Source organism: Suillus plorans (genome assembly GCF_016647745.1).
Source record: "Suillus plorans strain S12 chromosome Unknown HD556scaffold_26, whole genome shotgun sequence".
Taxonomy (NCBI): domain Eukaryota; kingdom Fungi; phylum Basidiomycota; class Agaricomycetes; order Boletales; family Suillaceae; genus Suillus; species Suillus plorans.
The window spans coordinates 377,704-396,684 of NW_024537410.1; the positions used below are offsets into that span (position 1 = coordinate 377,704).

Here is an 18,981-nt window from a genome sequence, read left to right on the forward strand (position 1 = left end):
TCCTTGCTTATTGAATGGGACATTCACAGAAATTAGCTGAATTTTAGTTCTGTGTGGCAGTACGATTTTCCCTCGATATTAACTTTTGTTTTATGCGGTGCATTGTCCTAGGCACCATGTGGGAGTCACGAGGATTCGATAGGTACAAATACGAGACACAGGTACCTTCGTAGGCCTAAGGACTCATCTGCTCGAGCCTTCTCCACACAAACTCCAAAACCTCGTTCAATTTGCGACATCTCCCGCAAACGCGCCATGGCGTCCGCGGCCGGCTCTCAATATGCATCACTCACGACCTCCGCTCTATTGACACTGGTTTGTGGCCGTCTTAATTAACCAGCTCCGCTCACGCACTACTGACTTCCGAAGACTTCCCGCAAATCCTAGCGCATCCTGTGTGTTTAAATGTTCCAATGCAAAAAGGGCCCGGATAACTTTTTATGCCACATAGAACACTCCACATCTGCATAGCATGCTAATCGGGCGCGAAGCATCGCTGTCACATGGCAGCTCCACAAAGTTTTTTGTCGAATTGGGGTGAGCAGGTAGCGTGACAGGAGTGAATCTATCCTCGGTACGTCGTTCCGACTAAAAATACGCCCATTGACGTAAAGCCAAAGATGACATCAATACCCACCCGCACTTGGATCATGACGGGTTTCTGAGAAGCCAACAGAAGCCAATGCCCCTGCATGATAAGTCAAAGGCAAATAATACTTCCTGGAACTGTTACTCAGCTTGGGAATATTCACACTTGGGAGCGTGTCAGATTAAGGCCTCAGGGATGCCCGGCCTAGATTACTGATCTACACTACCCAATACCGTTATGCCAGGTTCTACCATCAGCTTCATTCCTCCCTATGTAAGACTGTCCTATCATAACGCTGTCGGCTGACTCGCATGCCTCGCACATGATCAATGCTTACAATAGACACGGACCCAAGCATCAAATTGCTCAAGGTACCTCATTGGGTGCCAGTCAATATTTAATCGATGACTGTACCAGACGAATCAAATCAGCTCCCCGCTCCAGTGGATTCTGCACCGTCATCGACCTTCGTTTCTCACCTGCATATCGCAAAGAAGAGCCTTATCGACCCTTCTTGGTGTGCTTTTTTTTTGAACGATGTCTCTCGCCGATGAGAAATTGGAAACGACTGATGCTTCTCCTGGCTTATCCAGCCATTCCCGCGATGATCTCGAGAAGAGATTAGTGAGGAAGCTCGATCAACGTATGTCCATCATCGTGCTTTTGTATACCATGAACAATGTGAGTCCGAGCTCTGTATTACTTGGTGCTTACCATTGGTTAGGTCGACAGAGCGAATATCACGTATGTTACGCATCCTCATACTCGTTTTATATGTTTCTCATGTTGTCCACAGTAGCGCACGGTTGGCAGGTTTTGAGGAAGACCTGCACCTGCAGGGGAGTCAATACGCGACGCTCTTGTCTATCACCTATGTGGGATTCATTATCATGCAAGTGCCAGCGTAAGTTGCATCCTTCGTTGAGGGAAATTTTATTGTGATTTTCTTTCAGGAACATGTTTCTGCACTGGCTAGAGAGACCTGCTATCCTGATTCCATGGAGTATGGTGATATGGGGTATAATATCAATATTAACAGGTTTGTCGACACCGGCCACTCATGACCATGAATGCTGACCGTACCCAGGGCTCACACAGAAGTACGCATTCTCATTGTTCGTCATTGTGGCGTCTGATAGTTCGGCACAAGTTATACTCAGGTTCTTCTCGCCCGTTTACTCCTTGGTTTCGCCGAAGCACCTTTCTTCCCTGGCATCATGTTTCTTATATCAGGATGGTATAAGCGAGACGAACTCGCTGTGAGAGTGGCACTCATTAATTTTGGAAGCGTGCTTAGCACTGCGTTCGGATCCCTGTTTGCATCTGGTGTACTTACAGGCATGCAGGGAATACTGGGTCAAGCCGGATGGAGGCGAGATACGTTCATATACGTCATTTTTGAAGCTGACATGTCTGCAGGTGGTTGTTTTACCTCGAAGGTGGCATCACGACCATAGTCGCGATCAATGCGATGTTCATACTCCCTAGCTTTCCTCACAACACCAAATGGCTCACTCCGGAGGAAAGATCACTCGCTATCTCTCGCCTTGCAGACGATGGGTATGGAAGAATGGACGGGCCTGGGACACGGACGTCCATACAAGGACTGCGGGATGCTCTGTGCGACTGGAAGGTATGGTGGTTTACAATCTTTCTCACCATCGAACGTATCGCGCTGTCATACGGCGTTTATTTCCCGACGCTCGTCGCGAGTATGGGATATGATATGACGGTGACTTTGATGCTCGTCATTCCTCCATCAGTGCTCGCCACGATTGGCGCTTTTGTTTTTTCAAGGTAAACTATTTTTTATTATCTCGAATCGCTTCTCATAGACGATCAGGTACTCTGACCGTACGCAAAAGCGTGCCATGTTTATCATTGCATCCAATGCATTGGCTGCCGTCGGATTCATCATGTCCTTCTGTACGATGAACACGGCCGCGCGCTATATTTCCCTGTAAGCGGTATCATCGCCTATAGAACGATGCCTTGCGTACTCAAAGACGTGCAGGTTCCTGATGAATCAAAACGCCGGCGGACAAATGGTATTTTGGGCATGGATAAAGAATACTTTCGCCAGAGAACCCGCAAAGCGAGCTGTCGCTATCGCTGTGATCAGTGGATTGTCTTCGGTGGGGAGCATCGCTGGACCGTTAGTCCCGTCGCTGCTCTCGCTGAGTATTTATAATCTATATCCCTCATAGGTTCCTCTGGCCTCTCAACTGGGGCCCGACATATCGTCATTCGTACGCCATATGCATCGCAACGCTTGGGGTGGCGACAGCCATGATTGGTGTCATGCATTTGCATTTGAAGTGGGTGAATGCGCAGATTGAGAGGAACGAGCAAGATGTAAAGGATATCAACGAACTTCCGGACCCTGTTGGTTTTAGATATCTGGTGTAGTCAGCGACCCATGCGACTCTCGCATCAAATAAGTACTGATAGGCGAAACTACTATGTAGCGGAGTGGGGATAGCATGATTTTATGCAGTAGACCTATATATACGATCGACAGCCGAGTGTACTATGACAAGATGTATGATAGAAAATGAAGAAAAAAGTTGTTCACGTGAACATCATAACTGACAGCGAAGCATTACATTGCGGGGAATAATCCGCGGGATAAGCAATAGGCGCGTAGGCATCACCACATCACACAACAGCGTTCCAAATAAAATCATCCTTCTTCACCAGCCGCACATTCAGCGGCACCTGTGGCGTTACGCCATCCCCAGCGGGGGGCTTCACCACAGGAATATGAAATGCTTGTAGCTTCCATTGAATCTCCTTCACGTGACCTTGTGTATTCGGTTCCGTCGGGAGCGAGAAGTGCAAACGCAGCACGAGCGTTGCGATAACTTGTTCTGGTCAGGAGCATTAGTTTTAACACAGGCACACGAAGGTATGGACACACTTAATTCCATTTCTGCGAATTTGAACCCGCTGTTAAAATTGGGATCCGATTAATGGGGTATGTCATGGGAGGGATTGAAAACTGACATGCAGGAGCGGCTACCGCCGAGGAACGTCATCCTATGTGCATTTAAGCTCATAAGCTTTGATGGGAAAGCGCTATGAGTACTCACATGTTGGAGTACACACCAGGAAACCGCACACCATCCTTGACGCCCATAACAGGCGCAGATCTCGACATGGATACAGTATCTTCCCCATCCATAGAATATTTTACCTCTTGTGCTTGTGAGGGAGCAGTAAGAGGGGATGAAAGCCACCGTTCAGGATGCCACTCATTTGCGTCAGCACCCCACAACCCTTGGTGGCGATTCGCAGCGAGGATGGAGATGATTGTAACGGTGCCCTCCGGGATCGCGACGGCGGACGTGTATCCACCCGACCGGGAACGCGCGGGGAATTGCAAAGGGAGGGTTATTGCTTTGGACGTTCTGTAGTGCGTCATGCATAACTTTATGGGAGGGAGGGAGGGGGACGTACGCTCGGGCCATGACTGGAAGAGACGGATAGAGACGGAGGGTCTCTTTGACGATACTGTCGAGGAAAGGTAGGCTCATAAGGACGTCAAAAGGCAATTCTGCGGATGGCATGTCACCGTCTTCTTCAAGTATCTTGGTGGCGTCGCGGATCTCGCTCCTGAGTCTCGCTTGAGCACCGGAGTGTTGCGCAAGCAAATAGATGCAGCGGGCAAGCGCAGAGGTGGTCGTATCGAGGCCGGCAAATACCATGACGCTGCAATGATATTGATCGATGTCTTCAACACGCGGAAGAACGTTAAGACCTACTTCATTTGTCCCAACAACTCAGCATCTGTAAGCCGTTCTGTGTTAGATGACACTGCATTGGCCTTTACTGTGCATTATACTTGAGCGAGGATGTTCTGGATTACCCATGGAACTCACGCATGATATCCATCATCGACGTCATCGAATCGTTGTCTCTACACGCAGTGTCAATAAGGTCCGGTGTTTCTTCCGCTTCCATGGCTGCCTTTCTCTCCAAAAACGCCTTTCGACTGGCACTATCCATTGTTTCTACAATGCGTCGCATCTCCCGTATGTCTGCCATATACTGCGTTGGGAGCCAGGGCACCGTGACCAAATCAAGCACTTTCCTCGCCCAATATGGGGAGCAGTTTTGCATTACAAACGCCGTGATCGACCGTACCTTCATGAGCTTTCCGATCAAGGGGCTGCAATGCATTATTGTACATTTGAGTTGAGGCACCAAAATGACCAGACGTACCCGATCTTCCGCAATGCTTCCGCGTACGAATCATTTTCTGCTGCTGAAAGGGTGTTGGAGGGGTACCCAAGGATACCTTGACAGACACCGTCAAGAGCGCAACGCGATAACCATGGGAGGACGTCGATCTCTTTATGAGCTGCACGAACTATCAATGGAGATTATGTGCAGAGTGCGACATCGTAGTACGTACATCCGTCAGCGGGAAGTTTGGACGCGAGGATAGATGTGAGTCTGTCGGAGATGGGGTGTAGTGTGGGGAGGAGTCGTCGCATGTTTGACGTTGAGAAGACAGGGTTAAGAAGTTTGCGTTGCCGACGATGTTGCTCTCCTGGTGATACACAGTATTAAAAGAAGAACATATTTTTGAGAGATGTACCTCACCAATGGTGGATATCAGGCCTTCACCAAAAACAAGTTTGTTTGACCTTGATAGTACCGAGTCAATTCAGTATAAGAAAGTAAGAGAATACTGACATGATAAATTGGTTGGGTTCTTCAAAGATGTGCTGGTCTTTGACGACAATGTGATACAATGCGCGTGGGTCAGACACATATACGATCTCCTATATGACGCAGGTGCGTGGAAGGTGATGTGCACTAGTCAAATGGACGACTCACGCCTAGCGGCCCATAGAGCCTCACTGCTCCACCATATTTCTCTGCAATATGCACGCAATAGTCAACACCACCTTCAAAGAGGGACATGATATTGCCTATGTACATGTCAGACGGGGTAGTCGAATGTCAATCAGGACTGATCTTAGAACATACCTGTCAACCAATTCCCTCTGTTGGGTCCATCGAGGTCGATGCCGTGTGTTCGTTGTAGTAGGAATGCGAGGGCCTTGCAGAGTGCGAAAGAGAACGAACCCAGTACGCAGACTTGGATCAGAGACATGATGGGAAGTTCAGAGAACTTAGATGACTGTCAGTGACGCTTTGGAGCCTTACGTGTCTGCCGATGCGCAGGCCGCAGTTCAACACTTGTAGTAGCAACGATTGGCTGTGCATTTGGATTCTTTCAACGTCAATGGCTGTCCTTGGCAGAACCTCAGGACAGGCACACATAACCGGCGGCTCGGTAGCTATTGCGTCTATTACCTCGTGCTGTGTTGCTTGTCTTTCCCTCCCCTCCCAACTTATGTTGATGAATTCAAACGACAAAATTCTAGCCAATTGTTCGTGGTTTTTTGTAGGTATCGCAATTGATATCAGAAGACTAAAGAATCTTATTTTAGTTCAGACAGCAACGCATGCATGATACGCACTTAGATCCGGGTGTGACCGATGCCGAGCGCTTCAAGAAGTTGAAGGCGAGAATGTTGCACCTCAGAAATAGCTTCGAATTACCAGCTGCCGTCAGCAAGAGCTCACAGCTAGGATGGTGAAGAGAATTTTGGTTGTGGAAAGCGCAGATGCCATGGCAAATGCTCAAGTACTCAGTACAGAAAATTTTGGAAACAACTTTCATGTTTTACCGTAATGTCACAATTTACCTTCCATTTTGTGTGACAGTCACACGAAAAAATACAGATGCGTGACGGTGTACCTTCACCCTGAACGTTCGAACGTTGAACCGTTGAGGACATTCAATTGCAAATTCCCATCATCATTGAACCATCCCAAAGCCATTCAGGTGACCGTGATCTACATGAATGATGACTCTACATACAATAGCCTTGGTCTCCGACAGTTCCCACCAGCGATCTTTTATGTGACAGCTCATGCTCATGGTGCTGAACCAGGAAGACAGCAAACAAACCTGCACATGTCATATCCTCGTACTTGACTTTGATTATATGGAATAAGGTCAGACACGCCCTGTCGAATCGAATGTTTCATGCTAGTAATAAGGTGCTGTCCGTAACCCCGGAGTGCCAAAATTATGACTCTGCGCCCCATGACACCTACAAACCTGACTATGGAATAGACTTTAATTGGAGAAACTATTCTGAATCAAGTCCTGCGCGAGCCGCAGCTGATGATCAGTTGTCAGTGATATTGGACTAAGGAGAGCTAGTCACTTGAATCGACATCGTCACCCGTTCCTAATTACCTTGTCAACATCATTTCAGAGGTATGGAATTTCATCACGCGCGGCGAAGGTGTCATTAATATCTATCCCCCAATGGGGTTGTGCCAGTTTTCGTGATCAATCTTGCTCCACTGAGCTCCGCTGCCACGTATCGCCAGGTAATGTTGAAGTGTAGCTAGTGCTGCCATGGTCCGGTTCGGTCCGGTTCAGAGGGTCTTCAACAAGAACCAAGAACCGGACCAACGGTTCGGTTCAGCGAAATCGTCGAACCCAGAACCGGACCATTGAGAACCGTTCTCAACGGTCCGGTCTGGTTTTTTTGTGGTCCAAACTCGAACCGAACCGTAAATTTTTCTATAGGGACAGCAAAAAATAATTGACGAAATACTAGCTACACATTGAGTAACTAGTCTAATAAAATTTGTGCATACCCCTCTGCCTCTGTAGCTGCCGAAAGATGTCCATTACGGTAAGCGGCCTTCATTAACTGTAGAGCAGAGAAGGTGGATGATGCAAGTGCATTGCGGTGCAAGGTTGATGTGATTCCCCTGCTAGAGAAAGCGCATTCAGAGGGAACCGCACTACCTTGAATTGGTAGATAATCGCGGGCAATACGAGCGAGTGTCGGATACTGTAGTGAGTGTAGCTAATGAATAATGTCAGTTGAGAATGTGTGAATAAAAAAACAACTTACCCCCCACCACACGACGACATCATCTGTCTCTTCTAACGGCGAAGTAAGATACAAGGTGAGTTTGTGATGGGGGTCGCGCATGTATGCAGTTACCAGTACCCCGTCAATATTTAACCAACTTTTCAGATAACTCCATTGTGGCTGCAAGATTCGTACCATTCTTCTTACCTAGTGTCACCAAGAAGAGAGTTCCAAACTCTTCCTGTTGTGGTTTCATTTTCTGAACAATGACTACTCTCAGTCATGCAAAAGTGGCCGAGTACATGCACAATGACTTTTCCCCTGGCATACCCAGCCAAGCCTGCAATGAGCTCGAGAGAAGATTGTTAAGAAAGCTCGATTTATATATGTCTTTAATCATTGTTTTGTATGCACTGAACTTTGTGAGTCTGAGCTGTCGCTGAATTCTATTGGTATGTCACCTTCGTACTTATTACTGCATACCATGGGTAGGTCGACAGAGTGAATGCTAGGTAAGTCGTGTGTCATCATACTTGCTTTGTATGGCGTCTCATGTTATCCATAGTAGTGCACGATTGGGAACTTTTGAGCAAGACCTGCACCTGCAGGGGAATCAATATGCTACAATATTATCCATCCTTTATGTGGGATACATCCTGATGCAAGTGCCAGCATGAGTTGTATCAATCGTCGAGTGTTAGGTCAATGTAACTTCTCTCTTTCTTTCAGGAATATATTGGCGCACTGGCGTGCACACGACAACACAATACACTCTAGCGGAGTATACGACAGGAATTCAGTCTGCTATATAATGGTTCACTTTCACTTTTCCCTCTTTCCTCAGTCCGTTATCTTATGACTGAGGGTATGTCACTTCGTTCCTTCATACGATACCTAGACTAACGACACTACGTAGTCTGACTCTTGTGTCTAGGTACTTACTAATACAGTCCGTTATCTTACGACTGAGGTCTGACTCTTGTGTCTAGCCCTTATAGGTTATGAGCCCTGCTCACTCGTAAAACCGAGCGAGCGGAAACCTTCTAGACTTTGTCAGACACCCGCCGGGACTATAATGCTGCCGGCGTGCAGTGTTACACGCCAACTCTATCAACGTCATCGAAACGTCGCATATTTCCTCTTCGAGCGAGAAGTATCTTCGAATACGAAGCATTGAACGACTTAAATAGCGAGAATAAGATTACGATTCTCTCATTCGCCCCTTCTCTTCCCACCGTCACTATCCGGCATGTCCAAGTGCCATTTACGCTCAAACAGCACCAATTCTAGTATCCCCAGACCAGTTTCTTCTGTGCCTGCTATCCCAGCTTCCACTCACGCCTCCACTCCTAAGACTCCCCTTATACGTGGAGCCAGAACGACTGCTGCTGCCATGACAACAACAAGCTTGAAGATAGCCGCCATTACTCTGAGCCACACCGATCTCGAAAAGATTGAGCTTCTCGATCGTGGCCAGAACAACTGGGGGACATGGTCTGCTAAGATACGTAATTACCTACTTCTTAAGCATGGGGGAGGGTACCTCCTCGGCGTTATCACACGTCCAGACGAAACCTTGGATCCTACCGGTGCTACTACATGGGACCTCAACAATCTTTGTATTGTTGCAGCACTGAGCACCCGCTGCGTGGACGGCCTTGAAATCACGCCACGAGCAAGTAGGCCCTATCGCCCAGATCCTCCTTATTCAACAAGCCTTCGCATTACGCTACCGACGTTCTGAATGCTTTGCCCTTACCAGCACTCAGCTTACGGACCTTGCAAGACGCATATATGCCATCGGTATCCCCAAGGAGGAAGATTTCCTCACCATCCTCATGCTCAATGCTATGAGCGAAGACCTTCCTCACGTGCGTAATCGCGTTGCAGATGCCATTGTCATTAGCACCCCCTTCGCTCCCTATGGTCCCACCAATATCCGTACCCGTCTCAAACTCGAGCAACAACTCGTCGACAACGACAAAGGGAAAGGTTCTGGGGATGTGGCCATGCTCATGTCGAACAAGGGTAAACCTACCCGTGGTCGCCCTCCTTGTCCCAATTGCAGTCAAACCACGCACACAAATTGCTGCAGCACGTGCGGAGGCTGGTGGCACTCAACCAAGGACTGCTATGGTAAAGGGGGTGCCATGGAAGGCAAGAAGGACGATGTCATCACGAAACGTCGCGCAGCACAAGCGGGAGGAGGTAGTAGTAATTCTAACACAACGACCAAGCCTTCGGGCACTTCTACCTCCCGCCCAACCAAAGGTGCTTCCACCGGCAAACCGGGTGGACTACGTTATGACACCTCTGGTCGCGCTTACCTCCTCGATGCTGAAACCCACGAGGCTATATTCGTGGCTAATGCGCCACCATTAGCTCCCTCTGGTACTACTACACCTACCAAGGAGTTCGCAGGACTTGCCTTCGACAGTCCCAGCTCTGTGTTTATTGAGGAACTGCCCGACAATGCCTATGATGCACTGTTCGCCGCCATCGACCTCCAAACGAGTGTCGACTGGCGTAGCCATTCCAAAGAGGTCAACTTTGCTGGCATTACCTACAAAGCACCCAATCAACGTGCTCGCACACCCGTCGACCCGTCTATCATCCCGTTCTTCTTGGACAGCGGGGCATCAGTACATATCAGCAACGTCGAAGCGGACTTCTATACCCTTCGTCCCATTCCCCCACGTGTCGTCAGTGGCATTGGAAACTCCTCTATTCAGGCTATCAGGATCGGTACTATCCGTTTAATCGTAGCTAAGGGAATCCACTTGACCCTCGAACATGTGTTATTCATTCCCAACGCTACTGTACGCCTTCTCTCCGTCTCAGCGATGTGTTGCGTCTTTCGACGCCACTTCCTGCTGGGTCCAAGCTCGCAGTGGTACGCGCATGCTTACGGGTTCACTCACCTCTCGCCGGCTCTACACCATCTCCGGTGGCCAACTTTCTGCAGATCACGCTTTCATCGCTCATCGCACACCCACTTTGGAGACTTGGCATAGGTGTCTCGGACACGCAAACTATCGCTCTGTATATGAGTTTGCGCACCACTTGTTGTAGTATTTGCCCTTGTTATATGGTAATAGCCATCAGCGGACATTCCAGAATGCCTGGTTACTACCACCCGGGGCCAATGCCCATTTCCCTGGCTTGTAACCACCACCCATATTGGGTGGCTTAGTCAAGGTGTACCGCAGCTTTATATTTCTCTATATTCTGTTTTTCTCGTTGGGTGGCTTAGTCAGGGTGTACTGCAGCTTTATATTGCTCTATATTCTGTTTTTCTCATTATACACTTCAAATATATTTTATGGTTTAACCCTAAATCGGTGTTTATTGACCAAGCAACAAATCTTATTCAAGCGCGACATATCAATATTTAGGAGCAGGCGACAAATACTATTCCAGCATGACATATCCAAATTCGGTCTCAAAAATTTTCAATCCTCCAGATCATCCTCCGCATCGTCATAGGTCTCGTCATCAATGACAACGTCCTCGTCCTCGTCATCAATGACAATGTCCTCGTCCTCATCAGCATTCGACTGGGAAGTATGAACCTGGTTTGTCGTTAATGAAGTAGACCAGAGCTGTAGAAATGAAATGGAAAGCCTACGCTGCAGCGCTGCTTGCCGAAAAGCATACGCTGCAATACCTTCTGATAATAGGCTGTCGTCCACTGCAAATTTTGCATGATTCTCCCACCACCTGGCTTTCCACTCAAGATAAGTACGTGTGCGCCACATCTCTTCCTTCAGGAGTAAAACTTCTTCATTCCAGCGTAGGGCACGTGCACGGGCTTTCACCCATTCCACACGGAGTGCTGCCATGGTTGAATGAATCAGATAACGAGGAACTGTTGAAAACATACAGTATCAAAACACTCACCGTCATTCAAACCGGCATTGTCGTCATCCCCTAACACGCCAACCGAAGTCCATATCCACGAGACTTGCATGAAGCCTTGTCCGAGACGTCTGTTGGCAGCAGCCAACTGCTTCTTGGTCCATTTACGTCCATTGGGTCCAATGATATCAGAGGGATTCTCTAGTGATCCGACATCCTCACTCGGGCCCCGAACATCATGAGCATTGAGAGGTCGCAGTTCACCCTCCCATGGACCATGCCCCCGTAACGCAATCAAACACTCGTGAGCGGTGCGATACTTCTCAGCTATCATCTTGATCTTGCCCTCCAAGCGACCAATTATGGATGCTGCATGGGTGTTGGCCCTTTGACCACGGGTTTCCCTATTCCTATGTTTGATGAGATGAACTCTGGCACGCAGGGCATTTCGGAGTTTGTGGAGACAGTCGTGGCATTGAGCGTCGCGAAGTTTCTCTTCTATGCAGGTAATATCATCATGGCAAGTCAACGTCCGAATCGCAGCGCTTATGCTGGATGGCAGCAAGAGAATGGTGTTTTCGGCTTCTACCAAAGAGCCGTCATCGTTCTGCTCCAGAAGATTCTCTAAATCGACCATGTAGATGGCCTGCACGGACCGAAATCGATGGATTTGTTTAAGAAGTGAAGTCCGGCGCCGTTGCAACTCTGCTTGGTGATATGAGGACAGCGTCCCATCAGTTATTTCAAAGTGTAGATGTCTTCTACATAGATCATCAGGAATATCTCATTCGAAAATGTAGAGATACGTACTGCGAGTCTTCTAATGATAAACCCCATGCAATAAATACGCTCGGGCTCATGTTGTGATGGTGAAATCTTCCATCCATAGCAGCAGTCTTATCCTGCTCAGCAAAGTGGGCGCGTACATCAGCTTCAGATACACCTAAACAATTAAAATGTACATTAAATATACGGTCGTGTTAAATAAATGAAAGGGCGCACCACGTTCTTTGTTTGTGAATGGGTTTGGCTGTGTCTTGTCCGCCTCCCAGCTCTCGGCCATCGCAGTCCACTGGTTCTGGTATGCTGTGCCAACTGCGAGATTGAACTCTTGAAATGCAGCCTGTTGACAATCACGTTCCTTGACCGCAGTTACGAGTCTCTTTCGTAATGAAAGACCTAGTAAGATTTATATCAGTATTTGACCCAATGAGACGGCGCTACTAAGGGCTTACCAAGGCCAACAAATTTACGCCAATTATGATGACCAAAATGGTCATCCAGGGTATCATGTCGGGCACCAGGACCCATTTCCTTCGTGCTATTTGCGACTCGGTTCATCTCCGCCCAATTCCGTTCAACGCCTTCTCCATCTGTTCGCCCTACTCCTGGCATGAGGTTGAGCGAATGTGGAATAGAGCAGCTGTCGTCATGGGCACTGGCATGAAACTTTGGGATCCCAAACATGAACGATGTTGTTGCGACTGCGACAGGTATACGCATATTCTCGGGAAGTTTGTTCATCCTGTCGAGGAGGTGGATTTTCCATTGACAAGCAATATCGTAGGAGATGACGACGTTCAAAAGAAGAAGGGGGATGATAGTTGAAAAAAAAATGAAATCCATGTTGCAGAAGCTAGTTGCACGTAAGTGAACAGAACCCACGAGTCGATTAGAATCTCACCGTTCGCCCTTTTGCAGATCACCCACCCCTTTGGGGCGCACGAATTCATGACGTGCACATAGGCAGAGTCCGACGCCTGTGGCCCGTAGTCCGTTCAAGAATTTTGACTCAGCATGTGCCAGAGCACTAAATCCGCTGCATGTACTAACCTGTGTATGTTAGAGTTAGAGGAACTGGTTAGCGCATGAATTTCAGTGTGGACGTACATCTTTCTGGGAGGCAAATTTCAACACATGGGCACTGTAGGGCTTAGTTGCAACAAAATATGCAAGACCGGTATGCATGCCGGGGTCCACCAAATCCGACAATCGAGTTCTGTTCTTCAGACGAAAGTTGGCGTCCATGGCAATAATTAAGTAGTAGAGGAACCTATCAAAGTGAGACATTATTATTATGTACTCTGAAGAAGGAAATACACACTTTAGGGAGGGGTCTACGGTCTCCCAACCTCTCGGTAGGTTAATTCCAGGATGTGGGCATGCAGGGCAATGTAACGCGAGTTCACCTGGTTGTACATCAGCGATTCCGTTTTCCACATGCCCTCGCCCACCTCGCTTCAAGAGTAAAATGTGGCGATATTCCCGGACCATCCGCATAAACACTGAATAGCGACTCTAAACGAAACACTTAAGTATTTAACTGCCAAAAGGCGAATGACGGCTCACCTTTGGAACAGAAATACCGGTGTTATCTGTCAGACGCTCTAAAGTTTGGTAGTACTCGAAAGCGGAGACTTTACTAGACCACGTAAGCAGTAAGAAGTGCTCGAGAAGTCGACGGGTGCACGCTGTTTGAGGTTGATGAACTGTCGAGGGAAACCAATCGCATTGCATGAGCTGTCGGCGGTGAGAAATTCGTTGGTCACATGCACAGAAGTCAATGTTCACGCGGTGAATTCCGTTGACATGCAACACAATGAAATCTCTATGTCCACGCACAGGACATGCACATGTCATATCCAAGTGTCCTAACTGCACACGCAGGCCTATGTCCTTCAATGATGTACGTTCAAAATATTGACCGTTCCATTTCTGTTAGGCAAGATCAGTTGAGCTCACTATAACCTGAATTACTGACGTTAATGACATGCAATGGCAAGCGCTTGTGGCGATCAAGGCAGCATTCCTGGCAAACTATGTCACACCCAAAGCATTCCTCGCACCGGAATAAGCTTGGTATTGGATGGTTATTTTCATCCAATCTTTTGCATGAGCAGCCGAGCAGTCCTGCACTACCACGACCCTCTAGTCGCAGATCTTCAAGGAGAAACTCCTCTCGATAACCGGGACGCCCGTCATATCCCATCCACTCTTGTAATGGAGAATCCTATGCAGGATACAGTGAGTCTATCATTTAGAATCTTGCCCGAATGACTTACCGAATTTATGTAATGCTTGACCAAGGGTTTGTCGATGATTTCTTGACCGTCGTGCTCCCCGCGTTCATCTTCACTCCAGCCAGCCTCAATGTCCAAAGTAGGCTCCCAGTCCTCCATGAAGAATGCTGTTTGCTCATCATTCTGCATACCTTTCGCCTGTAGCTTCGTTGGGGAGATTGGCATTGTTAACTGTCTGCGCTGATCAGCTGTCAACCATACCATACATGAATGAGCAAGATTCGTATTTTCGTCGTCACTTGAATCAGCCCGGTAGGTGTGGTGTTACAATAACATTGCATGAGCCCCCTTGCCACCCTGTCCTCTGCCACCTGCACGACTACAAGCGATACCCGGGCCTTTCCTGCCCTTGTGATAGAACATAGGACCGATATAGAAGAAGAACTCCGGGAGATGCCGGATTAGATAAGCGGTCTGGACCGCTATGACGACATAGGTCTAGAAGACCTATTCTTATTATCAAGATAGAAGGCAAGCCTCGTGTTGCCTCATGTACTGATAGAAGCATGCCTCATGCTGATAAGAAGCATGCCTCATGGACGCTATCTCTGACTCGATAGATAAGCAGATTAGAACCCAGCTTCAAGCTGAGCTTAGATACGATAGAGTAGCCTTATATAAGGTAGACGATTAAAGTAGATATCCTTCACTTTAATCTACTAGGTCTTAACCAGAACTTCCTCTGTGTGATCATCCCAATCACTCAGTCTAAGCCGCACCTTAAGGAAAGCCGACGCTACCTTAAGTGGAACCCCCGAACCTCTCATTCGAGAGAAGACCACCGTCTTTCCAATAGCGAGCCCGCTATCAGATTAGGCAATCCGCCTAGGGAAAGCTCGAACCATCCTAGTCCGTAACAAAAGATTAAAGTCTCACATTCCCGGCCCTGCTCATCACGCACCGCCGTTGAATTGATAACGACCGCACCGCTGAGACAAGCGTAGACCTCTACTCTCGTGACCAAATCGCCAAGACCGGCGTAAAGCTATCCACAAATTGTCAAGACAGACGTACGAAGCTTTGAATCCTTAAGCCTATCACTGTCCCTTCGCACTACTCCCTCTACCATGAACGCACCGACACAGATCATGATGATCAAAAGAAATACCGACGCCGCCGCCAACCTTTCAGGAATGGATACAAGACACCACCTGAAGCAACGACGATGCTTTTCTTGCCATCACGTTGGACACAAAGCCAACGACCACAAGTGCCCGATGAGGAGAAAGATTATCGAAGAAGAAACAGTCCGCAAGACAGCGGCTGGTAAGGAAAAGACTGGACCGCTGTTAATAATTGACAAAAACAGCGTATCCAAGAAGAAGGAACTACGGGTTGCCGCCACCCTCATGTCCATCACTAAACCGCCCATTACGACCACCATGGTCATAGACTCGGGCGCATGCGACTCATTCATCAGCAGAGAACTCTGCAAGAAATATCGCATAAGAACGCACCTCCTGCAGAAACCAAAGAAGGTAATGAACGGAGATGGAACGATAGGAGGCAACGTCAAAAGATTTTGCCGACTCATCATAAAGATCGACGACCGAGTAATGCACGGACGATTCCTCATAATGCCGCGCTTAGACGACATCTTACTCGGATTCACATGGCTGGCCGCTGTGAAACCCTCCATAGATTGGAAGAAAGGCACGGTAACTATCCCTGCCACTGACAAGTCGAAAGGACTTGAGAAAATGATTGAGAGAGGTAGGAAGAGGAACGGATTGAAGCCGCCCTTCCGTAAAGAAAAGAAGACGCGAAACACGCGCCAAAGAAGGGAGGTAGTCATCCTAACGAAGAAGAAGGAAGAACTCCGAGATGAGTATAAACTAGATCTGACAGAAGTACCTGTCACGCAGAACCTCCGAAATGAGGCTAAACTACCAGAACCGGCTGATTCGCCGATGGAAGATCTCCGAGACGAGTCGAAACTAACTTCGGGAAAACCGGAATTCCATCCGACATTAAACCCGATTGAGGAACTCCACAAAATCCTCGAATATGCACCGGCTACCAAGCCGTTGGAACCCCACGCCTCGACATCCCAGAACGTCGAGAAGAAGTCCACAAGACAGTCGGACTTAGTTGCCACCTCACCTCCCGCAGACAAATATAGATTTTCTGCAGTACCTGCCCAGATCTTAGGAAAAGGCAGAGCCACTTTCGACGAGGAACCTCCTCGCGCAAAGATCCCTAGACCGGCCCCTGAACCGAAGAAAACTCAGAAGTACGTCTTTTCAGCAGAACCTGCTTCGGTTCTTGGAAAAGGAAGATCGGTAGTCACGGCAGAAGCGCCGTCACCAAAGAAACTCCGCCACGAGTATAAACTAGCAGAAGATGAACCGGCCGCTGATCAATGGATCAACCGAGCCGAGCCGATCGTTACTTTACCAGAACGATCGAGAACAGTACCAGTCACTCGCCCATTCCTCGTACCCACACTGGCCGATAAGGAAATGATAGAAGACACTGACGATGAAGATAACGATGAGATAATCGTTGATAACTCCTCCGCGGCCCCTGCCATAGCAGAAGAACCCGCGATGACTCCGATGGAAGTAGATCGGATTAAACCGCAGAACTACTTCCAGCGAACGATAAAGCGTATCGCAAGACAATGTCCCCGCCAGGACGACCCTGTGGATGTTAGATTATTCCAGGGAGAGATCGCACCAGTCACGGATCAGTCCGACCCTGACTGTGGAAACCTTGATTTAGATTTTTAGATTGATCGGTGATCAATCGGCTTACTTGGGGGGTGAAATTCTCATTTTACACTTAATTCCCCTCACCCCGGCCGCACCCTATCTATAAATATCGACAATCGCATGGTCCGCAACGACCTAAAACTATGCACGTCCGAGATGACGTAAAACTATGCATGGTCCGCAACGACCTAAAACTATGCAGAGTCCAGCATGACTATAAACTGTAACCGAGTCCGGCATGACTATAAACTGTACATAAGTCCGGCACGACTATAAACTGCGCAGAAGTCCGAAATGACTTGAAACTATCCACGAAGAAGGACGAACCCGGAGATACGGACCCCTTCATCTTGAAGACAAAGACTAAACCACCGAGAAACTCCTGCAAGCCCCGGATGCCTTACCTTCGCCATGGTCCGCAACGACCTAAAACTATGCACGTCCGAGATGACGTAAAACTATCGGACAAAGGACGAACTCCGGAAAACTCCTGCAAGCTTCGGAACCCCTTATCCACGAATCTCTTCGATAACACCTGCGTATAAGAACCACGATCTTAAAACGAAAGGATAAGAAGACCCCCGCGGATCCCGCGCATAGAACCTTCGATATCTGATGTGAACATCTAACAAAAGATAGAAGAAGAAGAAGAACCTCCGGAACGAGCCTAAACTATCAAGAGATGAACTCCATGGAAACTCCTGCAAGCCCACGGAACCCTCAAGAACCCAACTCATCATGGCAACAACCAGCACCCTCTGATGAAGATTCCTGAACCTTGATAAACCAATAAAGGATAAAGGAAAGAACGCACCTATCACGGAACTTCCCTCTGATAGCGGAAACGAGGCATCGATAAGCCCTCACGATTGAACCTTGATAGGAGATAAAGAGATAAGAAACAAAAGATAAGCATGAATCAAACGGAGCTTGAATCGATCTGGAAGAGAATATAAACCCTGACTTCCTCGAACATCCTTTCAACGAACCTCCATCATGTCGACCTCTATTGAAGAAAACTCTCCCGTCACTGTTACACTAAAGGACTCCGACTACGGACGAATCCTCAGAACGATTGAGAATAGCGCGTTCAATGAAACCGCTATCTTAACACCCGCGTACTCCCAAGTGATCAACGATATCCTTGGTGAACTAGACGCCAGACTTGCGGCAGGCACCTCACTAGCCGTAAACATTATACGAACCACGAAACTACTGGAAGACGTAGCCAATCGTGTTGACCTTGATGAAGAGACGAAGAAACTCGCCATCATTCATTTACAGAAACGGATCCGCGGCCTCGCACTCCATCTACTCCCGCTTGACTTCCCCGACATCGTGAACCAAGCTGTTAAAACTGTAGAAACCAGAAAAGCCAAGGAAGAAGAAATCCGTCCAGTACGCCCGCCTAGAAAGCGAAAAGCTGCCACAGATCGTACCCGCATGATGCTATGCCAGCGCTGCGGAGGATACGGACATCATTGGAAGAAATGTCCTGACTATGTTTGTTGCATTTGCGATGAACTCGGACCCAACCATTTGTCCATACATTGCCCTGAACTCAACGGACGTATTGTCCTACAAGAGTTTTCAGATGAAGAGAAGTTTTTCGAAGCTCTCTTAGATTGGGAGCACAACCACAAGGCGCTCGCGGACCTAGAACTTCGGAATCCCACCGAACTGTCCCTTGACCCTGAAACTCCCTCCGCACCATCCGTCTCCACGCCCACGAAACCGGCACTGCCGTCCTTGACAATGGAAGACGCTGAAGATAATCAAAGTCGGTGACTTTGACCGTAGTAGAGGGGTAATGTTACAATAAC

At 48.1% G+C, this 18,981-nt stretch overlaps 4 protein-coding genes across 4 annotated transcripts; 2 read left to right on the top strand and 2 right to left on the bottom strand.

Annotated features, from left to right (window-relative positions):
• Positions 1-1,126: 1,126 nt before the first annotated feature.
• HD556DRAFT_1527172 (major facilitator superfamily domain-containing protein) lies at positions 1,127-2,998 on the top strand (the record flags this gene model as incomplete). Its single annotated transcript, XM_041309335.1, has 10 exons — positions 1,127-1,270; positions 1,314-1,333; positions 1,386-1,493; positions 1,543-1,628; positions 1,677-1,689; positions 1,740-1,970; positions 2,009-2,386; positions 2,433-2,549; positions 2,604-2,744; positions 2,797-2,998. The coding sequence occupies 10 exons, from the start codon at positions 1,127-1,129 to the stop codon at positions 2,996-2,998; spliced, it is 1,440 nt and encodes a 479-aa protein (XP_041160604.1).
• Positions 2,999-3,247: 249 nt separating this feature from the next.
• On the bottom strand, positions 3,248-5,714 carry HD556DRAFT_1442997 (cytochrome P450; the record flags this gene model as incomplete). The annotated part of the gene is made up of 13 exons (XM_041306541.1): positions 3,248-3,459; positions 3,510-3,538; positions 3,596-3,628; positions 3,682-3,999; positions 4,049-4,300; positions 4,354-4,420; positions 4,471-4,760; positions 4,814-4,952; positions 5,007-5,144; positions 5,198-5,241; positions 5,291-5,379; positions 5,435-5,529; positions 5,588-5,714. The coding sequence occupies 13 exons, from the start codon at positions 5,712-5,714 to the stop codon at positions 3,248-3,250; spliced, it is 1,833 nt and encodes a 610-aa protein (XP_041160605.1).
• A 4,629-nt stretch (positions 5,715-10,343) lies between these two features.
• On the bottom strand, positions 10,344-14,609 carry HD556DRAFT_1432022 (uncharacterized protein; the record flags this gene model as incomplete). The annotated part of the gene is made up of 12 exons (XM_041305079.1): positions 10,344-10,410; positions 11,065-11,341; positions 11,407-12,125; positions 12,175-12,307; positions 12,367-12,543; positions 12,600-13,000; positions 13,049-13,197; positions 13,255-13,417; positions 13,469-13,662; positions 13,714-14,079; positions 14,126-14,374; positions 14,427-14,609. The coding sequence occupies 12 exons, from the start codon at positions 14,607-14,609 to the stop codon at positions 10,344-10,346; spliced, it is 3,078 nt and encodes a 1,025-aa protein (XP_041160606.1).
• A 3,545-nt stretch (positions 14,610-18,154) lies between these two features.
• HD556DRAFT_1443002 (uncharacterized protein) lies at positions 18,155-18,946 on the top strand (the record flags this gene model as incomplete). The annotated part of the gene is made up of 1 exon (XM_041306542.1): positions 18,155-18,946. The coding sequence occupies one exon, from the start codon at positions 18,155-18,157 to the stop codon at positions 18,944-18,946; it is 792 nt and encodes a 263-aa protein (XP_041160607.1).
• Positions 18,947-18,981: the final 35 nt, after the last annotated feature.